General features: G+C 41.1%; 1 protein-coding gene across 3 annotated transcripts in view; it reads right to left on the reverse strand.

The window, feature by feature from the left end:
- The window catches only part of PARN (poly(A)-specific ribonuclease), a 185,307-nt gene that overhangs the window by 92,656 nt on the left and 70,549 nt on the right, over positions 1–22,102 (reverse strand). For all 3 annotated transcript variants that reach the window (XM_029576561.1, XM_029576560.1, XM_029576562.1), the window contains exons 20-21: positions 10,462–10,548; positions 1,820–1,894 (exon numbers count right to left, since the gene is read on the reverse strand). In XM_029576561.1, coding sequence (XP_029432421.1) covers positions 1,820–1,894; positions 10,462–10,548 — 162 coding nt within the window. The remainder of the gene's footprint in view (positions 1–1,819; positions 1,895–10,461; positions 10,549–22,102) is intronic.

Here is a 22,102-nt window from a genome sequence, read left to right on the forward strand (position 1 = left end):
GCAGCAGCCATGTTTCAAAATGGCACCGACCAGCTGAGCCCAGCCTTTGCTCCTATCATGTGATAGGGGACTGGCACCACCAGGTCTGCAGCCTCGGAGTGCTGCAGGCCCCCACTATAGCAACTTATCTAAAGTTGTAAGTTTTGGGGGAAGTGCAGACTGCGCTAGAGTTGGAGGCCCTGACCACATTTAAAAAAAAAAAAAAAAAATTTCCACTCTAGGAGCAGCGGCAGGGAAATGGGCAGGGGGGTGTCTATAGAGTCATCCAGGGGTTTTTCTTAACTTTTTTTTGGGGGGGGGGGGGGGGGGAGGGATGAGGGGAGGTGTTTATTCAGGGCTGAATGACCCCTTTAAGCCATACTACCTCCCCCCACAGTCCTGGGGTCACCCTTGTGCGGTGTTTGGCAGCCTTTTACGGCTACGGTATTTTTCCCAGTAGTATTTTATCCCAGGGGAAAATACCATGGGATTCAAAGCAGCATTGCCAAGTAATGCTATTTTATGAATCACACAATATTTTCCCCTCTTGAGAAATAAGCCCCTAAAGTTTGCACTGGAGGCACAGGAGGGGGAAGTTAACTTGCAAGACAACAGGATTTGAACCCTGCCTTTCCTACTGCCCTAACCATTGGACTACTTCGCCACTATCTTATCTTCCTTTCTACTCTGGTCAATATCTCTGTAATAAGAACAGTATGTGGAAGCAGTACAAGCAACCTACATCAGTAGCTGAGCCAGATCACCTGGGTGCCTTTATCCAAGAATATAGTCGCAGAGACAGCTAATGGATACACATGGTACTACACATTGCAAAGTTAAATGTAATGGTACGATCTTAAGAACTTAATGCCCTAGTGATCACATTTGAAATTAAACAGCAGTATTAAAAACCCAGCTCATAGTAATTTTAGTGGAATAGAACTGGTCCTTTTAGGGAGCTCTTGCATTAGATTTTCTTAGTAACTATCAATAGAAACAGGTAAAACCACATTAACGGGAGACAAACATTGCAGCGTCACTGCACAGACAGGCAATGAGCTAATGGCATGAATGCCAAGGTGGTACTGCTAGCCAATTCCACAACTCACAACTGGAAATAAATTAATTCCTACAGATATGAGCACCCAACCTGCTAGGTCCAGATGTTTGGCACAGGAACTAAAAAAACATTTTGCCATTCTTGGCTTATGTGACTAGACCTTTCGAAAAGAAAAAAAATGCAACTAATAAAACTCAGGAAAGTTAGTTATCTTCTATGCAGTCACTTAATGCGGAACCATGATGCACCTTTGGGAGTAAACTGTACAGTGAAAGATACACAGGACCACGTCGGCAGAAACTGCCTTGCCAGTGCATGTTATTCTTTGGTCTTCTGTACTTGTTCTGCAATCACTTCCCACAGGTAACTGCTAAAGCTGCATGGATAGGAGGTAGGACTAGCATGTCAATTGCCTTATAATTCTAGGAGGAAATTGGTTTGAACACAAATTCTCACCACCCCCACCTCAAATGCTTTTTTCCTCCCATATATAAAACAAGTAACATGTTGGACAGAAAAACCATCCAAAGGTTATGGAAACAGGGAGTGCTTTTTAGACAACCCAAGGTTTTGAGGAGCAAGGCATCTGATCCACAGCTCAAACTGCATGTGTGGTCAAACACTGCCTCTATTGCTTCACGCTATTGGGGCTCTATTAACAGGCATTTATCAGAAGCAATTTAGGGGGTAAACAGATCATGATTCATCATACAGTAACTCACGTTTGCAATTCAAGATGGCACAGCTTTGTCTATTTTGTAGTGCAGGGTTTAAGCTCACCTATTTGAACTTGTTCAGGCTGGCTAAGTGACACAAATGCTGATGTATCATCAATCCAGGATACTTGAATGTTACCTTGGGGAAGGAAAAAATGTTTTTAGAATACATAACAGTCACAGAAATTATGAACTGGTCATTTTTACACACTTTTGTGAAACTGCAAGTTGAGACATTTCCAGAGCTTCAGCCTGTACCACTGGAAATAAAAAGAATTAAACTGGAGTCGTTCCAGGCACATGTAGCTGCTAAACCAATTAATTCATCAATTAATAGTCGCTGATGTATGCAGGCAACACCATTTATAAAAATAAAACACATGCTGAACTGTATTCTAACAGCTTACCAGCTATGCAAGAATACTTGGCTATAAAAATCTAACCCCAGTGCCCTGAGCAGAATTTTTTTTTTTTGTCGTTGACAGTTGTGTTTTACAACACTGAAATTGAAACCAAGATGAGGTTTCTTCAGTAGTGGCCCAAGAAGAGCAGCAGACCTAAGTAGAAATGTAAAAACACAATTTTCTTCTTTACAACATAACCCATCTCTTAGTTTTGCCTGAGTTTCATACCCTTACAAGAAACACATCTCATCTTTCTTATAAATTCGCTATTACAGTGTATTAAAACTTGGAATTTTCATATATTATATCTCTCTGGAATAGTTTGGCACAAATTCAGTTGTACTCTAAACGGCTAGTAATGGGTTCTGAATGTTGGACAAAATTTAGTTTCTAAATGAAGGATGAACATCCTGTTACAAATCCATTTCAAATACAGAATTTAAAAAAAAAAAAAAAAAAGTTAGTCAGCAGGAAAGGCAGCAATGGACTAGGCAGATGCAATCAGTTGATTAACAAATGCTTAGAAAACCAGCATAAACAGCCTTTCCAGATTAATACTAACACTTCCCTCTTATTACTAACGTGGATACAAAAAGTATGACTTAACACATAGCATGCGCATTTCAGGAAAGCTTTGATGCTTTAGTGACTTGTAGAAATGGTTTTATTTCCAAAACATGATTACATTGCTTCTCTTATGCAATGTGCATTAAAAATAAGACCATGAGGTTTTCAGATTCATTTCAGTTTGAAAGTTATACATGTATTTAAGGAAACGTATACTCTGCAGAGTCAGCTGTTCAGTACTTCACTGGCACCACATTCATTTCAGCACCGGGTAATTGATTTGCTCTGGATTCTGACATACTGTAACTTCAGCCTGTCCTTCTAGCCCTAGCCTTTGGAGCATACAGTCAGCTGCCTGTGTCCTGAGGAGAAAATTCCTCAATAAAATAGGATAAAATTACTCTGAAGCTGTTTATTTTCAGGCATTCTATTTTCTCCTGGACTTTGAATGCCAAAGGGTTTAGGAATAGTCACATTGTCACTTTGCTTCCTCTAAAAGTAGGTATTAAAAGATGACAAAAAACATAACACTGCTAGGGTGTCTAGCAATAATACCAAGACCTACAGTAAAGCAAAATTGCTTACCTGTAATAGGTATTATCCCAGGACAGCAGGATGTAGTCCTCACATATGGGTGACATCATCAGATGGAGTCCTGATACAGAAAACTTCTGTCAAAGTTTCTAGAAACTTTTGACTGGCACAGTGAGGCCACTGAGCATGCCCAGCATACCATGATATTTTCAGCCACAGGGGTCTCCCTTCAGTCTCGTTTGTAGCAGTAAGCTACAAGGTAAGCAATTTTGCTTTATCCCATGACAAGCAGGATGATAGTCCTCACATATGGGTGATTAGCAAGCTACAGACTGAGTCATTCTTGTATTGGATCAACAGCACAACAACTGTGTACTGTTGGAAAAAAAATGAGCCAGCCTGAAATCACAGTAGGATGGATGTAGGAGTTGGTACTATACTGGAAATAAGTTCTTTAAGACAGATTGTCCAAAGGCTGAATCTTGTCGTCCTTCCTTGTCCAAAACAGTAATGTGCTGCAAAGGTGCGACAAGAACTCCCAAGTTGCAGCTTTACAGATATCAGCAATAGGCACTAAACTATAGTGTGCTACTGATGTGGACATAGCCCTTACTGAGTGTGCTTTTACTCACCCCCTGGAGAGGAATGCCTGCTTTTTTATAGCAGAATGCGATACAGTCTGCTAGCCAGTTGGAGAGAGTTTGTTTTCCCACTGCACCTCCTGGTTTACTTTTGTCAAAAGAAACAGAGTTGGGTGGATTTTCTATGGATTGCAGTGCGGTTCAGGTAAAAGGCTAGCGCACGTTTACAATCTAAGGTGTGCAAAGCTCTCTCGCCCTGGTGAGTGTGGTCTTGGAAAGAAAGTAGGCAAGACTTATGGATTGATTGAGGTGAAATTCCGTTATGTTTGGTAGGAATTTGGGGGGAGTGTGAAGGACTACCTGGTTATGTAAGAATCTTGTGTAGGGTGAGTATGTAACAAGAGCTTGTAACTCAATGACTCTTCAAGCAGATGTAATGGCTACTAGGAAAAATACTTTCCATGTAAGAAATTTTTCATCACAGGAGTGCATAGGCTCAAACGGGGATCGCATGAGTCTTGCTAGCATTAAATTTAGATCCCATTCAGTAACCGGTGGTCGAATGGGAGGCTTAAGGTGGAGTAAGCCTCTCACATCGACTTACTATTTATTTATTTATAACTTTTTCTATACTGAAGTTCAATTAAAGTTAATTATCACTCCGGTTTACATTACAACCCTAAACCATAGACAGTAACAGTCATTGTCTTACAAAGAACAGGGAGGAGATAACTTGGATACAACTTAAGCAATGGGAAAAGTAGCATTACTAGGGGTTGCGCTGTTATTGGTGCATCCCCCATTCCTTTGTGGTATGCTGGTATGGCACTTAGGTGTACCCTTACAGAAGATGTCTGTAGACCAGAATCCAAAAGGTAGCACAGGTAATCCAATAAAGCGGGAGTGGGGCAAGAAAAAGGGGCAAAATCATTTTGCGTGCACCACTTGGTAAATCTTGTCCATTTAAAGTGGTAAGATTTATGTGTAGAAGGTTTTTGTGAAGCTACAATAACTTTAGAGGCTTGAGTTGAAAGATTAAGTGGTTGCAGAATTAAGCTTTCAACATCCAAGCTGTCAGGGCAAGAGTTGGCAGGTTGGGATGACACAACTTGCCCTGATTCTGAGTTATGAGAGTGAGCGCTGTGCCCAAGCGAATCTGTTCTGATCGAGAGGTCGAGGAGTATGGGAAACCATACTTGTCGAGGCCAGTACGGGGCTATGAGGATCATTGTCCTTCTGCCCTGTTGTAGCTTCACGAGAGTTTTGGATATGAGTGGGATCGGAGGATACACATATAGAAGATCTGTGTTACAGGGGTGAGCAAAGGCGTCCCTGGGGAACATTGGTCGACATCCGTGGAGGGAGCAGAATCTTTCCACTTTGTGATTCAGTGTGGATGCAGAGAGGTCTATGTCTGGATGACCCCAGCGTTGAAAGATTTTGCTCGCTACATCAGGATCCGGAGACCATTCATGGGGACGGAAATGTTGACTGAGAGACTGCTAGAATATTCTGTATGCCTGCTAGATAAGTTGCTCGAAGATGCATGGAGTGCTGGAGTGCTGGAGAGCCCAGGCCCAAATCTGTACTGCTTCTTGACAGAGTAGATAAGAGCCTGTGCCTCCATGTTTATGTACCACATTGCTACTGTGTTATCTGTATCAGCACAGTCTTGCTCGAGAGGCAGTCTGAAGGCATAAAGGGCATGACGGATTGCTCGAAGCTCTAAGAAGTTTATCAGATGCTTTATTTCGAGCGTAGTCCACATACCTTGCGCGTTTGAAGGTTGTTGACAATTGCTCCCCATCCCAGATTGGAGGCATCTGTGGTCAAGATGGCTTGTGGAGTTGATTGCTGGAATGGGAGACCAGCTTTCAAGGCAGCTTGATTTGACCACCAGTGGAGCGAAAGGCGTAACCGGTGGGCAACTTGAACTGTGTACAACAGTGGTTGGAAAGCTTGGAACCATTGAGGTCTTTGCATGGCTAACTTCACCATAGGGGTAACATGTACCGTAGAGGCCATGTGTCCCAGTAGTACTAGAAGCTGATGGGCGGAGGTGGACTGGTAGCGTATTATTGAATTCGCCAAGCGTGCTAGATTGTTGGCACGGTCGTTTGGAAGAAAAGCTTTTGCCAGTGTGGTGTCGAAGTCTGCTCCGATGAAAGTGAGGAGCTGAGACTGCTCAATGTGGGATTTTTGATAGTTGATTAGAAATCCCAGGGAGTGTATTTATTTATTTATTTTTAGTTTTTATATACCGATGTTCCTGTATAATATACATATCACACCGGTTTAAGTGTAGTAGTCTTATTGTGCTTTGTAAGGCAGAGTTCCCTGTCTGGATGGACTCCTGATTAGCCAATCGTCTAGGTAGAGAAAAACATGGATGCTGTTTTTTCATAGATGTGCATCAGCAACTGCCAGACATTTGGTGAATACTCGAGGAGCCGAGGCAAGTCCGAATGGTAGGACTCGATACTGGTAATGATGTTTTCCCACAACAAATCATAGGTACTTGTGATGTTGTGTGGAAATGGGTATGTGTGCACTAGCGTCTTGAAGATAGAGAACAGAGCCAATCTCCCCATTGAAGCAAAGGAAGAATGTTTCCTAGAGATACCATCCGAAATATTTCTTTTTGAAGAAATTTGTTGAGATTGCAGAGGTCTAAGATAGGATGAAGGCCGCCTGTTTTCTTTGGAATTAGGAAATAGCGGGAATAGAACCCTTTGCTTTGTTGAGACCAGGGAACTCGTTCAATAGCCCTGGTAGTCAGAGTTGAGAGTTCTAGTTGAAGTTGAGATGTGATGACTGTTTGTCCAAAGTGTGATTTGTGGCGAATGCAGTGGGTATTGTGTTTAATTTGAGACTGTATCCCCGATTCAGTATGGCTAATACCCATTGATCTTTGGTGATGAGACTCCATTAGAGTTGTCGACCTCCTACTAGGAAGTGGGGTATAGGATTGAGAGAGGCTTCTGCTCTCTTGATGTATTTCAAAAACCAGCTGTTGGACCAGTTTGTGGAGGTGGCTGGGTTTTTGCCTGCTTTGGTTGGCATGTACGTCCTCTTTGTGGTGGATGGTAAGAACACGCTGAAGTAGCAGGTGGATAGTACTTTCTAGGTCTATAGAAAGACCTCCTGGTATCTGTTAGCTTTTCAGATGGAGAAAAGCTGATAAGATGGTAACTTGGAGAGCTGACAGATTGTCTCAAGATGATCTTTGAGTTTGAGACAGCATCCTGAATTTTTTCTCCCAAGAGATTGTCTCCAGTACATGGGAGATCTGCCAGTCTCTCGGACTTCTAATCTGAGATCAGAGGCCTTGAGCCAAGCCCACCTTCGTGCATTGATTCCAGCTGCTGATAGATGGGCGGATGTCTCAAATGAGTCGTAAGCTGCCCGTACCTCATGTTTGCCAGATTCAAGGCCTTTGGCAATGAGAGTATTTAGTGCCTGTTGAGGAAGGTTATCAGCAATATCTTGAACTTGTTTCCACAAGTTTTTGATATTGCGTCATGTAAAGCTGGTATGCCACAATTCTAGATACCAGCATGGATCCTTGAAAAACCTTTTTTCCTAAGCCATCTAAGAACTTCTGTTATTTCCTGGTGGGATAGAAGAGTGGTTTTTGTTTCCTGGCTTTTTTCTGAGCCGATTCAATGACCACTGAGTGGTGTGGCAATTGTGGTTTTTGGAAACCTGGGGTATGTTGTACCAGGTATGTTGCGTCTGTTCTTCTGTTTACAGCTGGTACAGAGCAAGGATGTTCCCATAATCGATGCTGAAGTTCCAGAAGCACTTCATGAATGGGTATTGCCATCACCTCTTCTGGTGCATCCACAAATTGCAACACTTAAGTCTTGTGTCTTGTATCCTCTTCGGTAAGCAATTCAAAAGGAATTGTATCTGCCATTTCCTTTATGACATTTGCAAATTCCAAATCCTGAGGAGTGGACTTCCTCCTCCCTTCTGGTGGAGAAGGCTCTGACTGTAAATCTGTATCAGTGTCTACATCCTCCCAAAGACTGTACTGAGGTTGATAATGTGTTGCAGAAGGATTTGGTTTATGTTTTTGAAGGTGATTTGATTTAGAAGCAGACTTCGATGGTTGAGATGAAATCTACTTTGGTATCAGAGGAGGCAGTAAAGGCATCGATGAGGAATCAAAAGGTCTCAATGGCATCGATGGCCAGTGATGCCCGATGGACTGGGTCGCGATGGTATCAATGGGTCCGGAAATGGCATCGAAGGTAATGTCTGTGCCCGATGGCCCTGGGACGGAATCAGAGTCTCTCCCGTCTTCCTCAGAGGAGCCTGGGATTGGAATTGAAGGAATCATCGTTGGATGTTTGCAGCCATCGACACCATCGATGCTTGCATCAGGGGAGCTATCGGCGTCAGTGTCTGTGCAGGGAAAACTCCGATTAATGAGTTTATTTTATTCAGTAGGGGTTGAAAAATAGACTGTTCTGGTGGCGATGCCAGTGTCTGTACCGGTGCTGGCATGGATGGAGGCTGGAATTTTTTGGACGCCTCAACGATCACTTGGACCATAGAAATCACTTCTTCCCTGGAGACTGGGGGTCCACTGTCACAGGAGAAGGTAAGACTGGTGCTACTGGCTCTTCCACAACTGAGCGTAGTGGCACAGTCTCTAACACCGATCCCGGTGGAGAGAGACTCTCTCGGGTACAGAGGGACGTGGTGGCTCTAGTACCTGGACACGCTTCGGCATCGGCTCGATGTCCTTCAGTGTCGATGTGGATGTCGTTCCCTCCGATGGATCGGAAACTGAACAGTGGCAATGGCGTCTTTTTTCACGATGCTCTCTAGTAGATGTCGATGAAGACGCTATGAGGATCTGGATGGGGTCTATGACGGACAGTCATCAGCCCTTTTCTTACCTCGATGTTTTCCAGAGGGTGATAATTTCTTCGGTGACGATATCAAAGATGACGATGGAGTGAGTTTTTTTAAACAGCTCCTCCATTTTATCCAACCGGGCGCAAGTTGTACAAGCCCAGACATCGTGGCCTGATCCCAGGCATAAAACTCAAATGTCGTGCAGGTCTGTAACTGAACCATGTCGATAACCATTTGGGTATTTTTTGAATCTGGAGGCCATGGTGAAAGTAGGCCAGGTAACAGTCGATGGCCTGCGAGTACCAAATGAAGGTGACAGGAATTGACCGAAAAAATGATTCAAAACGTACTCACCGATTACTATGTCCAAGGGAGACCCGAGTGATAAGTTTAACTGAACAGTTATATTTTCCATGAGGAAAAAGTGAGGGAAAATCTCAGCGCTCCTATTATGCGAGGCTTACAGTAACGTGGGAAAAAAAAAAAAGAGACTAAGGGAGACCCCTGTGGCTGAGAATATCATGGCATGCTCAGTGGCCTCACTGTGCCAATCAAAAGTTTCTAGAAACTTTGACAGAAGTTTTCCATCTGATATCACCCATATGTGAGGACTATCATCCTGCTTGTCCTGGGATAAAAGGTATTTCAAAACTAAACACAAAAGTACATATTTTACATTCACATCTGTTCCAAACATTATATCCAGAGCAGTATAATTTATTTTTTTTTTACAGCAGCTGAAAATTTTGACCAAGATGGATTACTGCTTTAGGTACACGCTGAAGACTAGGTAACTTAAAAATTATAAATAAATGTATATCTATAGATATTACACAAAATATTTCATGTTCAAAAGCTTAAGCTATTCATATTGTCTAATCTTACTCTTAATACTGACCTATATACCAAGTCTGGAAAGCCACTGAAATCTATGCAATAGAGTTTTACTGTTGATAGATAACTTTCTAGAGGAAGTCTTGAAACACTACAAATCTTAATTCTTTACCCTTCTATATAGTAGTTTATGCTCCTTTTTAAGAGATACTCCTGAAATTAAAATATTATACAAAAATAGCTTAGCTATAAGGCCCAAAGTAATACTTAAATGTTTTACATATTCTGTGCAAAGGAATTTAACGTTTTCTGTCAATTACTTTAAGCAAACAGAGCACTTCAAGGTCCATACATTAAAAAAAAAAATTTCATAATGGCTTTCAAATAGAATTTTAGCCAAATGAATATGAGCAGCATGTGATTGCCTTGAATAAGTTCTGCATTATCATACATCCTCCGAGATGAAGGTAAGATTCCATGTTAAGTCCTCATGTATATGGCAGCTGTACAGGAGAGCACAAGTGTAGTATATGTATTTACACTTCCTTTGACCAATTTAAAAGCAAGAGGTCAGTATTTACCATGACAAAAATACTAGTCCATTAAAGATACCCTACCTTCCAATCCTATATAATCCAGGCAGCATTACTACTGCGGCAGAAAATAGGTCACAGTTTTAAGATACCAAGTTGCCACATGACCCAAAGCATAATCAGAGTAAAAGGATTTGATGTTATTGCAGGCATCATTGAAATCCAGAGAGGTACGAACACCTTTATTGAAAAGGTTCTGGTTTTACATTTCAAACACTTAGGGCAGACTTGCTTCTCTGTTTCTAGGTGAATTTTAGATATAGATCTTAAAAAAAAAAAAACCATACCTCATACCAAGAACTGTACTAAAAGAAAAAGTCTTACCAAAGGCACTGAAAAGCTGGTATAGATCACTTGTCTTCCATTCCCTAGGAAAGGTAACATGAAGGACATTGTCTCGTTTTGGTTGTACTGCAAGACAAAATGCGTTTCTTTCAAAATAAGCCTTTTAACAGTTACTGCATTAGGCATTAAACAGCTCAAAATACCATGGGTCATCACTTTACTGCAGTAATAGTTTGCTCCTGATTCAGGAGCTCTTCTTGCAAAACCCCAGTTTGAGGGCTGCTCAGACCCCATTTGGTTCAGCCACAGAACACAATGCCCCATTACTTGCTATACAAAGTGATTCCAAGAATTTATGCACAGCTTTAAGAGACTGTACATTGCAAGTCTGGGAATGATAAATTACAGAGAAAAGAATTAGGCAGACAGTTTCCTCATTATGGCAGTGACAGAGGCCAATACTAAACCTACTCGAACAGCTGCCGTCTAGGTTAATCATGGAATTTAGGGGTGGAATACTAGCCATAGGATGGCAAATGTGTTGCACTCCCTGAAAAATTAGAAATCTGCAGCAAGCATTTGGTTGGAAAAAAAAAAAGTGGTTTTAGAAAATCTCCAAACATAACCTTTTCTAAAGAAAACCTAACAAATTAAGAATTAAAGAAAAAAAGGCAGAGGCCTGATAAAGGTTTCTTAAACGCTCATGGGTGGGGGGGGGGGTGTGGAGAAAATGATGGAGATGGAAAGGCAAGGCACGGCACATTAGCAGCTTTTCAATTACTGCTCATAAAAGCAAAGGTCAAACAAGTTGCAGATGGTAGTTATAGGATTAATTTAATAAGTTTGTTTACAGACTTAAAACACCATTCATTAAGTTAACACAAAACAAGTTAATGAGTTAGACACAAACATGACAACAGAAAAAGATTGTGTGGCTCATCCAGTCTGCCCATCCATCCAATTAATTTAGTCTTATAATTCCCATCACTTCCTTAGAGATCCCCTATTTATCCTTTGCTTTTTTGAAGTCAGATACTGATTTTGTCTCCACTACTTCCACTGGGAAGTTGTGCCATGCATCCATCACCTTTCCTAAGAATACTCCTGAGTCTACCCCTTTCAACATTAGGAAAAGGAAACTATTTTAGAAAATGGGTAAACATTTTCTTGAGAGCAAGGCTGGAGGTAAACCAAGAGTGAAATAGTTATAAAAAGGAGCATCTCTGTGTTTGGAGGGACTTATAGTTTAAGAAGTGTATTCTATGATGTGATGATTTTAAATATATATCACTTTCATACTGTCGTATATTGTATTATTGCTATGACTTTGTTCCTTGCATGTATGGTTCAGCTGTTAAGGCAAGTAATCAAAATTAAACAAGGCAACCACACTGCTTTTTTTGAGTTACTATGTAATTAAAGCAAGACTTTCATGGGAGGACTTTCAGGGAAAATGGTCTCAAAAAGCTTTTTTTTTTTCATAATTTACAAACACATCCTGCTCAATGCAAGTTTTAATCAGGAAGTACTGCATATTTAAGTTTTCCTTTGAAGTTGTTTTCATTTTCTCATCTTGATGGTAAAAGTTCTATGCCGTCAAAGCTAAGAGCAAGCATGGTAGCACATGCTAAAGACAGTTAAATAATAAAAATTGAAGTTAAATGTAAACCGGTATGATTTGTATCTCTACAGGAATGTCGGTATAGAAAAAATAAAAATAAATAAAATATACTTGAATCTTTTGGGATGGGTTTTAATATAAAATTGACAAAAGGTTGGGGTCTTTCATGGATAAAAATTAAGGGTAAAGCAAGAACGCTAAACTTTCTTCAGAAAAGGCCATAAAATTAAGCAGAATCAGGTCTGCATTGCCTAAATATGGGTAAAAAAAAAAAAAGTCACTATAACCAGAAGTCATCCAGGGGTACCACAGGAGACAAAGCAGCTGCTTAACTCAATTTTTCTGAAATCCATCAAGGATAGGCAGGTTTAGGACTGGCAAAGGGCACAATGCCCAGATTAAAAGATCTAAAACTAGCAACGATAGTCTCAACTCCAGGTAAACACTAAAAGCCACTAGAAGTGAAAAGAGATGGCTGCACGCTTGAAAATGAAAAGGCATGAGAAAGTCAACATGGTGATCGAAAGCATCAAGTTAAGACCAACTCTTAAAGGATGTTGGAGAATGTGAGCCACAAGTTTGGTATGAAAAGAGGGAGTTTATGGTTTCAGAATTTCACTAAAGTTGATATGGTACTGCATGAAAGGTGGATTTTCAAATTAAGAAAAAAAATGGCATTTTCAAGTTTGTTAGAAACTGGCTTAAAGGGAAGAAAGGGTCACAACGACTGGTAAAGGACAAGTGAGCTTCCACATTGGTCCGTGCTGGGATCTCTTACTTCATATGTTTTTTACAGATCTATAGGAAACCCTCCAGCAATGCTACCATTTTTACAGAATACAAACTCATGGTACACAGCAAGGCTTGCTGATGTTCCACAAACTTGGATACTTTATGCAAATGGTAAAGACAACTGAGATGAGATTTAGGACTGAGTGACTATGCATTCCCTCCATCCTCCCCATAGACATACAATGGGGGGGCAAGCCTTCATGATCTACCCCATCCCATTAATGTGGATATGGGTAGGATAATTTGTGACACGAGAGGCATCAGCAATATACTTCGATTGGGGCAACACATGCTAAACATCAATCAAGCAAGAGCTGTGTATATCTGTGGATAAAGTGTGCAATGCAGTAACCAAAGCTGGGTGTACACTGGTGTGCATTAAATGGGGCTATGGCATAGAAATACAGAACCATGGTAAGAGGTGTTTGTCAGCTTACAGGGTTAAGTTTGAGGTACTCATCCTTACAAGATAAGGAAATAGATTAAAAGGACAAAAAGATCACTACCTGTATGGTCAAGTGCAAGGGTAAGGTCTGGGTATATCCATCTAAGCCTAACCCCAGTCCCCTGCTCAACCTGATTTATGCCCTTGCTTTGTAGTCTGAGGGGTGCCTCAACTAGAGATGAGCAACATTGACAGACCATGCTCTCTCCTAGACATGATTTTGTCTCCTGAGGCAAAAGAGTGCCTCCATTTACACCAGCCAGAAGAAAGGATGTTTTTAATGCAACTGCAACATTGTTCTCCACTTTGAAGGCAGGCAGGGAAAGAGGAATTGGATTCAACAGAGGGCCCCAACACTTACGGTCTGGAGTACTGATAAGCATGGCGGTAACCTGCACAGTATGGCAATTACTACTTTTAACAGAAGGCATGGGAGTTACTATCCTTAACCAATAAGCCTTGATGCTTTGACACAACTGCAACATCACAATCTGCTTCAGCAGAGGGGGCGAAAGAGGACTTAGATTCAAAGAGCCATCATGGAGCCTGACTTACGGTCCGGGGTACTGATATGCAGACAAAGGAGAAAAACTGACTGCTTCTACGGTCACGTCCATAAGCAGAGCAAGTCAGGTAGCACTGTGAATTTAAGAAGGCTCATCACGCAGTAAAAACGTTGCTAGCAGTAATTTATGGGTTATAAGGCTTGGGGATAACTGCATGAAGAGATAATTAATACCATAAGAAGCTTGCTGGGCAGACTAGATGGACTATGATCTTTCTGCCATCATTACTATGGTCCCTCAAACCAGCGAGCAGTGAGGACATCAGCAGGTTGACGAGAAAAGCAAGTGTTCCATGGGATATTGGCAGCTCAGATTCAGAGGCTTCAAATTGGAGGAAAGGAGAAGTCTTCCCAGAAGAGCTGCAAATGATTGACCTGATCAGAACTGTTTAAAGCTGCTGGAACCTGAGTTGGCTGAAATGGGCTCTAGGAACTTTCTGCAAATTTGGTGAAACCAACTCAAAATTAAAAGCTCCCAAGCATTTATGATGTGTGAGAAGTATTTTTGTCTAGTAAAATTCAGAAATCATCTTCCCAACTGGAGATGTAGTCACTGAATCTTCAGTTTGACTCAAAGACAATTGGTTACATAAGTTATATATTACTATAAAATAAGCTTGAGAACATGGAAAATATGGTTGAGTCTAAGAATCTTACTCTAATTCTCTGTCCCGGCATATGATATTTAAGAAATAAGGTATTAAAAATGAAAAGAAAAAGAATGTACCTGCAGCATCATTTCCCCCCCTCTCAAATGCATTACCTTCCTCAAATCAAGCAGATTATTGCTGAAGCTCAGCAGTCTTAGCTGTCCCTTGATACTTTGGACTGAACTGGATTTCTAGAGAAGTCAGATATGGATGCTGTAGTACCAGCAACTAATTGTCAAATTTGCACTGGATGCTAATGCAGATTGGCTCCTTAAGATTTCGTCACAATTCAGAGATGTTTCCTTTTGAACTGTAAAGTGTATATGTTTCCAGATGTGTAATACAAAAGAAAAAAGGAAGCTATTTTTGTTGAACAGGCCCGTTATCACAGCTCAGCGTCTCCCTCTGAATATTCCTTGTAAACTGGTATGGTATATTTATTTCAGCCACCCAGCTATTGGCTTTTTTGTTAAAAAGATGGTGGTTCCAGTTTCAATAGCTCTGCTATTTTGAAAGCAACTGAAAGTTCAGTTACTCAAACTGGAATGACTCCTCAGCGAGCCAATCATCCTCTTGTTTTTCCTTTAATTCCCTTCTCCACATGAATTCCCCCACCCGATATTTGTTCAGACTTAACTTATTAACTATGCTAAATCGTGCAGTCAATGAATTACTTGGACATGATGTAGCGGAGGAGCAGGGGAAATTCTCAAACCTCTGGTTTTGTCCAGCTAATTTCAAGTTAGCTAAGCAAACTTAATAGACCAGATGGGATTTTCTTGCATTTATAATCTGCAAACTACAGTGGTATGAGCATTAAAAGCCACTGTATTATCTAGCGAAGGTCAAGAAAGCAGAAGTTCCACTTCACTATAAAAAGTGAAAAGAAGGAACTGGACGAGGGAAGGAGTTCAGTAGATCTAAAACTTCAGATTCTTTGCTTTAAGTTTTCCCCTTGTTGGAACAGCAAATATAGTCCCCTACTTTTCATTACCTATTCAATCTGTTTCAATTTAAGTTTTAGAACTTTAGTGATGCATTAAATTAACAGCTACTCAACGTGCCGCAAACATTTTTCAGAGAATCTTACAGACATACATGCAAAATGAATGTTGAACTCTGAAGCTGGCAAAAAAATCTCTGCTCAGACTTTACACACCTGAATTGATGGGACATGTAAGACCTGTGACTAAAGTTCAAGGAAAGGATAAGAGGATAATGGCCATTATGAATTTGTACCATTACATTGGCTTAGGAGAGAAAAAAAAAAAGACCATCTATTTACTAACCTAAGAAAACAGAACCATAAATTTAATGTATAAAATTAGATGTAAAAATAGATTTCAGTCTTGGCTAATCAGAATCCAGCAATAGTTTACAGCAGTGTAAATATTCATATGAATTAATGTAATGCTCAATAAAAATAAACCCAATTGTCTTGTGTGGCAAGCCAGGGATTTTATTGTATATTTTCTTCAAACTAAATCAGACAATGTTTTATTAGATCTGTATCTATTTTGAGATTCTCATAATGAAAATGGAATGAGATTAACTGCGTCAGTGCATAACAGTCAGATAATACATGACTAAACAGCCACACTGTTCCCAGAAATGTTGGAGATGACTGCTAAATCATTCTAGAAGCCACGCAAAATATTGATACTCCACAAAAATTGATCTACTATAAATTTATGCAGCTCTAAAGTCATACTATATTAGAAAACAAACAAGGGAGATATGATAAAATCAAATTTATCAAGCTTCAAATAAAAGTACAAGGAGACATTTTCCACATAAAAATAAAGTTCCCTATATAAAAGGTCAGGATCTGAATGTTGAGGAAAGCTCAGAAAAATGCTACTTTACAGATAGTGAAGGCCTGAATAACCTACCAGCATAGGTAGTAGTAATCAAAACCATGACAGAATTTAAGAATACTCAAGATAAAATAATGAACAGCAGGCAGAATAAAAATGTGGGTAGCCAAGGCATTTTGATTAATTTGGAAATCTATGTCTGATCAAATCAAATAGAGGACCAAAAATAGAGATTTGCAGAGCAGCTCATTCAAGATCAAGAGGTGGCAATATCAACCAACATGACAAATGCAAGGCTTTGGACCGTCAGATTTAATAAGAGCAAAGTGGCAAGATTTTCTAGTCTGGACTACAAGTCTGACAGTTGTAACGATCAGCTGAGGAGAAGGAACAATATCTTGTAGATGGTCAAGCTTGTGTAACCCACTAAGTAAGAAGACATCAAAATTTTCACTTGTGACACTGAAGGACTGCCAATCGGGTGCCATCTAAAGGCTGCAAACACTGCAGAGCTGTAGTCACTACAGGGCATGTGCAGGCAGATCACCATTTCCTCAGCCAAGACTGAGGAAGTTCTGTGCCCTACTCTGAAGCTACAAAAATTGTCTGAGTTCACTTAAGTAGCCATATCTGCAGTCACGTGAATCGCGCTGGAGTTGGATATGATTAATCAGGAGCCTTGTAATGGAGGGTCATCATTTTGCCTGTATAACAGGACACATTGTTAGGATTCATAAAATGTGCAAACTACTGTTATTAGTTGAAATACTAGAAGCAACATATTTGCCCTTAATCATTTAAATGTAATATTTTTTCATGTGAACAAAGATGTGCATAGGAAAGGGGCATGTGCAAGCAGGACATCGTTTGCTCAGCCAAGACAGAGGAAGTGGGAAGACAAAGAAACAATCAGTTAAAAACAAAAAAACACAAACAAAAAAACAGAAAAAGGTGACTAGGAAGAGCAACTGGAAAGCTAGGACCACAAATGCTCATAGTTTGAGCAATAAAAATCCCAGACCTGCAGTTCACTGAGTCACGATTGGGATGTGGCCATCCCCGGCTATAAATAGTTAAGGAAGGACAGAAAGGGGGAGGAATAGTTCTTTATATCAAAAACAAATATCCAAGCAACTGAATTGCAGGAGACATGGGATAAAGAAGCATTATGGACCATCCTAAAGAGAAGATGGTGCTTCCATTTTTACTGGTGTGATCTACAAGCCTCCAACCCAAATGGATGAACTGGACAGAGACCTGATCGAGGACATCTAAAAAGGTGGGAAAGAAGGGCGAAGTGTTGCTCGCTGGAGATTTTAATCTGCCAGATGTGGATTGGAGCATCCCTTCAGCAGAATCTACAAAAACGTAGAGATAGTGGATGCCCTTCAAGGTGCTCTGCTCAAACAAATTGTAACGGAACCCACAAGGAAGAGTGTGATCCTCAATCTACTGCTCATTAACAGGGATAATGTCTCTGCTGTTTGGGTAGTGACTCAGCAGTAGTGATCAGACAGTATGGTTCAATATCGCAAACAGGATACAGAGAAGTCAAAGACCGGAGTTTTGAATTTCACAAATACAAACCATCAAAATAGGGGATGTACCTGGAGGAAGAGCTGGAAGACTGGGAGAAAGTGGGTGAGGTGAAACAGTGCAACAAATTAAAGGGAGCTATTACAAAAAGGTAACAAATCTATATGTTAGGAAAGTAAAGAGTAAGAGGAAAAAGAAACCAAACTGGTACTCTAAGGAAATGGCTGAAAAAATTAAGGCAAAAAGAATAGCATTCAAGAAGTGTAGAGGATCCCCAAAAAAAGGAACAGGAAGAATCTGTTACAACTGAGGGAGAAAAAAAACATCAGGAAAGCAAAAGGTCAAGCAGAAAAAAATGCCAAAGAGGTAAAGAGATGAGACAGTTATCAGAAATAAGGGAGGCCTGAAGTGGTAGAGTGAAATTGAAAGGTGACAAGGAGCAATGTGTAGAGAGGGATGAAGAAATGGCAGAAATATTAAACAAATAATTCAGTTCGGTGTTCTCCAGGGTTTTTAGTGGACTGCTTCTGGTTGACAAGACCATAGATTGAGATAGGGTAGACGAAACTGTTTACAGAAGAGAACGTATGGGAAGAGCTAGGAAAACTGAAAATGGACATGGCCATGGGGCCAGATGAGATGGCGGGACCACTACAGGACCTGTTCAATAGATCCCTGGAAACAGGAGTGGTGCTGAGTGATTGGAGAAAATCAGTGGTGGTCCTGCTTCAAAAGTGGAAGTGGAGAGGAGGCTGGAAGCTACAGGCCGGTTAGCCTCACCTCTGTGGTGGTAAAATTAATGGAGACTCTGCTGAAGGAAAGGACAGTGAACTACAGTCAGGATTGCTGGACCCAAGGCAGCATAGATTCACTAGGAGAAGGTCCAGACAAATGACTTTGATTGTGTGACTAGAGAATTGGATCAGGGAAGAGCACTCAATGTGATCTACCTGGATTTCAGCAAAGCTCGATATGGTCCCACAGGAGGCTTGTGAAAAAATGAGAAGCTTGGGAGTGAGCACCAAGGCGGTGGCATGGATTACAAACTGATTGACTGATAGAAGACAGCGTGTAACGCTAAATGGAACCTACTCTGAAGAGAATCATGTTAAGTGGAGTGCCACAAGGATCAGTATTTGCTCTGGTTCAATATCTTTGTGAGCAACATTGCAGAAGGGATAGAAGGTAAAGTTTGTCTATTTGCGGATGATACTAAGATCTGCAATAGAGTGGACACACCGGAATGAGTAGAGAGGATGAGACGGGATTTAAGGAGGCTTGAACAGTGGTCGAAGATATGGCAGCTGAGATTCAATGCCAAGAAGTGCAGAGTCATGCATCTGGGGTGTAGTGATCTGAAAACAGTGAAGCAATGTGACAAGGTGATAGCCAAAGCCAGAAGAGTGCTGGGTTGCAAAGAGGAATAACCAGTAAGAAAGGTGATAACCCCTTGTACAGGTCGCTGGCAAGGTGTCACCTAGAGTATTGTGTTTAGTTCTGGAGACTATCTCAGAAGGGACAGAAACAGGATGAGGTGGTCCAGAGAGGACAACCAAAATGGTTGGGGGGGGGGGGGTTCCAAATGAGTTGAGAGGTTGAAGGACCTAAATATATATACCCTGGAGAAGAGGAGGTGCAGGGGAGATAAGATAGACCTTCAGATACCTGAAAGGTTTTAATGATGCCCAACTGAAATCTTTTCCGTTGGAAAGAAATTAGAACTAGGGGTCACAAAATGAAACTCCAGGGAGGACTCGGAATCAACATCAGGAAATATGTCTTCACAGAGAGGGTGGTGGATGCCTGGAATGCCCTTCCGGGTGAGGTGGTGAAGACAAATAGTAAAAGACTTCAAAGAGGCATGGATCCCTAAAGGCTAGAGGATGGAAATGAAGAAAAGTACATGGGGTAACTTGCTGGGGGGCAGTTACTACCCTTAACCAATAAGCCTTCATACTGTTGATGCAACTCCATTTCTGCTTCAAATGGCAGGGGGAAAAGAAGAAAGGGGAACTGGATGCAGACAGCAATCAACCAGGATATTTAATTTTGCGGTCTGGGAAAACAAATAAGCATGGGAGTAGCTTGCTGATGTGGCTATTACCATTAACCAATAAGCCTGATACTTTTGATGCAACTCCAACATTGCTCTCTGCTTCAACGGCAAGAGGTAACAGGGAATTGGACTCAGACATCAACCAAGGGCTCTGACTTTTACTGTTTGCTGGGCAGACTGGATGGACTGTTTGGTACTTTTCTGCTGTCATTTCTATATTGAGAAAGCTCCCTGTTCTGCCCTGAAACTAAAGAAGTTGTCTGTTTATAATTAAGGATCCATGCTCTGAAGGACTTAAGAGCCATTTGATTTGCCAGAGACAGAGGGTTCCCTTAGCTGGCGGCTGCTTTAACGAGGATTCAGCAGTTAGCAGAAGGAGCAATGCTGACATCTCCCACCCTTCAGCATTCAAAGGGCTCCACAGTAGGACACAAGCTGGGACTTTAACAGTGTAAAGACTGGAGCTAACTGCTGATTTAACACCAGTTTGAACTCTGAGCAGGGTTTTATGCCTAAGCCTCTTCAGAATTCATGTATTTGTGATTGATCAAGTTTGCTGTTACATGCTAATGAGGTGTATAGTTTCATTGGTGCTGGGCTATCGGTTGAACTGCAGGTCTCTACAGTCTTAACCTTGCATAGTCTGAAGTTGGTGAACCCTGGAGTAATAACTTACAAGAAACTTGTGTCGCATATATACTGCAATGTTACACTTGCACGAAGAGCTAGGAGATGACCTACTCTATTTTATCTGAGGGTAACACTTCCCAACTCTGAAGGCATACCTAGCCAGTATGTTTTTCTAGCTATTCTTATGCATATTGATCATGGCTATGTATACACCAGGTATCCAATCATGTAGGAATTGGGAACCGAGCAAATCCGGTGGGCCAACAGTCAACTATTGACATTGTTAAACCTCAAAATTACAAACAAGGGCAAGAATTGTGCTAGAGCTGCTTTTGCTTGCAGTAACACATTGGTATCAGATTACACTGATGTCACATAACACCCCAAGCCCGCTTTGCATGATGGGGTAAAAGAGTATTTGTGCAGATGCCCAACTATTGCAGATGGTAACATGTCCTTCACTTTTCATCCGCAGAAATACTCAGTTTCCTAACCATATGCACACCATAGAACAAAAACAGGAAAAAAAAACAAGAAACGAGCAATGGTACGATGGGGTAACTTTACTATGGTAGCTACACCCTCATGAAAAAGGAAACTAGCAAGTTTGTATCAAAATGGAGTCTGCTCAATTTCTTGGTTACTACAGCTGCTGCCCAATGAAGCCAGCCCTACACATCCACATATTCAGTTTCTACTCAGAATGTACTGTTTTCTTTTGCAAATGAAAAAGATAAAATTACCTTTTCATTTAAAAATCCTCCCCTCATTCCCTGACTAAATTTGCCACCACCCCCCCCTGAAAAAAGCCCTATCTGGGCCAAGACATGAAAGGGGAGTTTGGGAAAGCTGGGGGTCTTTTTTTTTTTTTAACAATTTTTATTGCAAATGACATGTAAGAACATCTTCCAGAGTTCAACCACATTCTATACAACGAGAATCTCAAAGACAACAAAGATATAAGGTATCCCAATACAGTTATATATTCGGTATTATACAGTGAATAAACTTTGTTAACAGTAGATCAAGTGGATCTATGAGGGTCTTGGTAAGGACCAGGCGTACTCAGATTATATTAGAAAGACCGGATGGGGCAATTGTCATCAGTCCCGCTATCTGATGCCCACGGAGTATCCGGACCAGCGAAAACATATGCATGAAGCTGAGTCACACAAATAGGCATCTAGGTCGATGTAACGTAGTGATCCCCCGCCAATGTAGCTGAGCCACGCAAAAGTCAGTGTCCAGATGCAGTGGGGATGGAGCAGCACCTCCAGTCCTTCCCAACCAGAAAGAAGCAGCAATCTAGGTCTGGGCACATCTCCAGACTCTCCGACTGAGCCTGGATCATGACAGGTTTTACTGAAAGTGGTATGTATCTTGGGATGACCCTAGCTGGGGGTCTTTATGGTACATTTAGTTACTGGGGGAGGAGCTAAGACCAGACACTTTTTTTTTTAATTCCATTTCACATAAAAGAAAAAATCCAGAACAGAAACACCTCAATACAGATCCATAGTCTATTACTGTGTGCACTAAAGGTTACCCATTCACCATAACCACATACA

Source organism: Rhinatrema bivittatum, chromosome 14, assembly GCF_901001135.1.
Source record: "Rhinatrema bivittatum chromosome 14, aRhiBiv1.1, whole genome shotgun sequence".
In the NCBI taxonomy this organism is placed as follows: Eukaryota; Metazoa; Chordata; class Amphibia; order Gymnophiona; family Rhinatrematidae; genus Rhinatrema; species Rhinatrema bivittatum.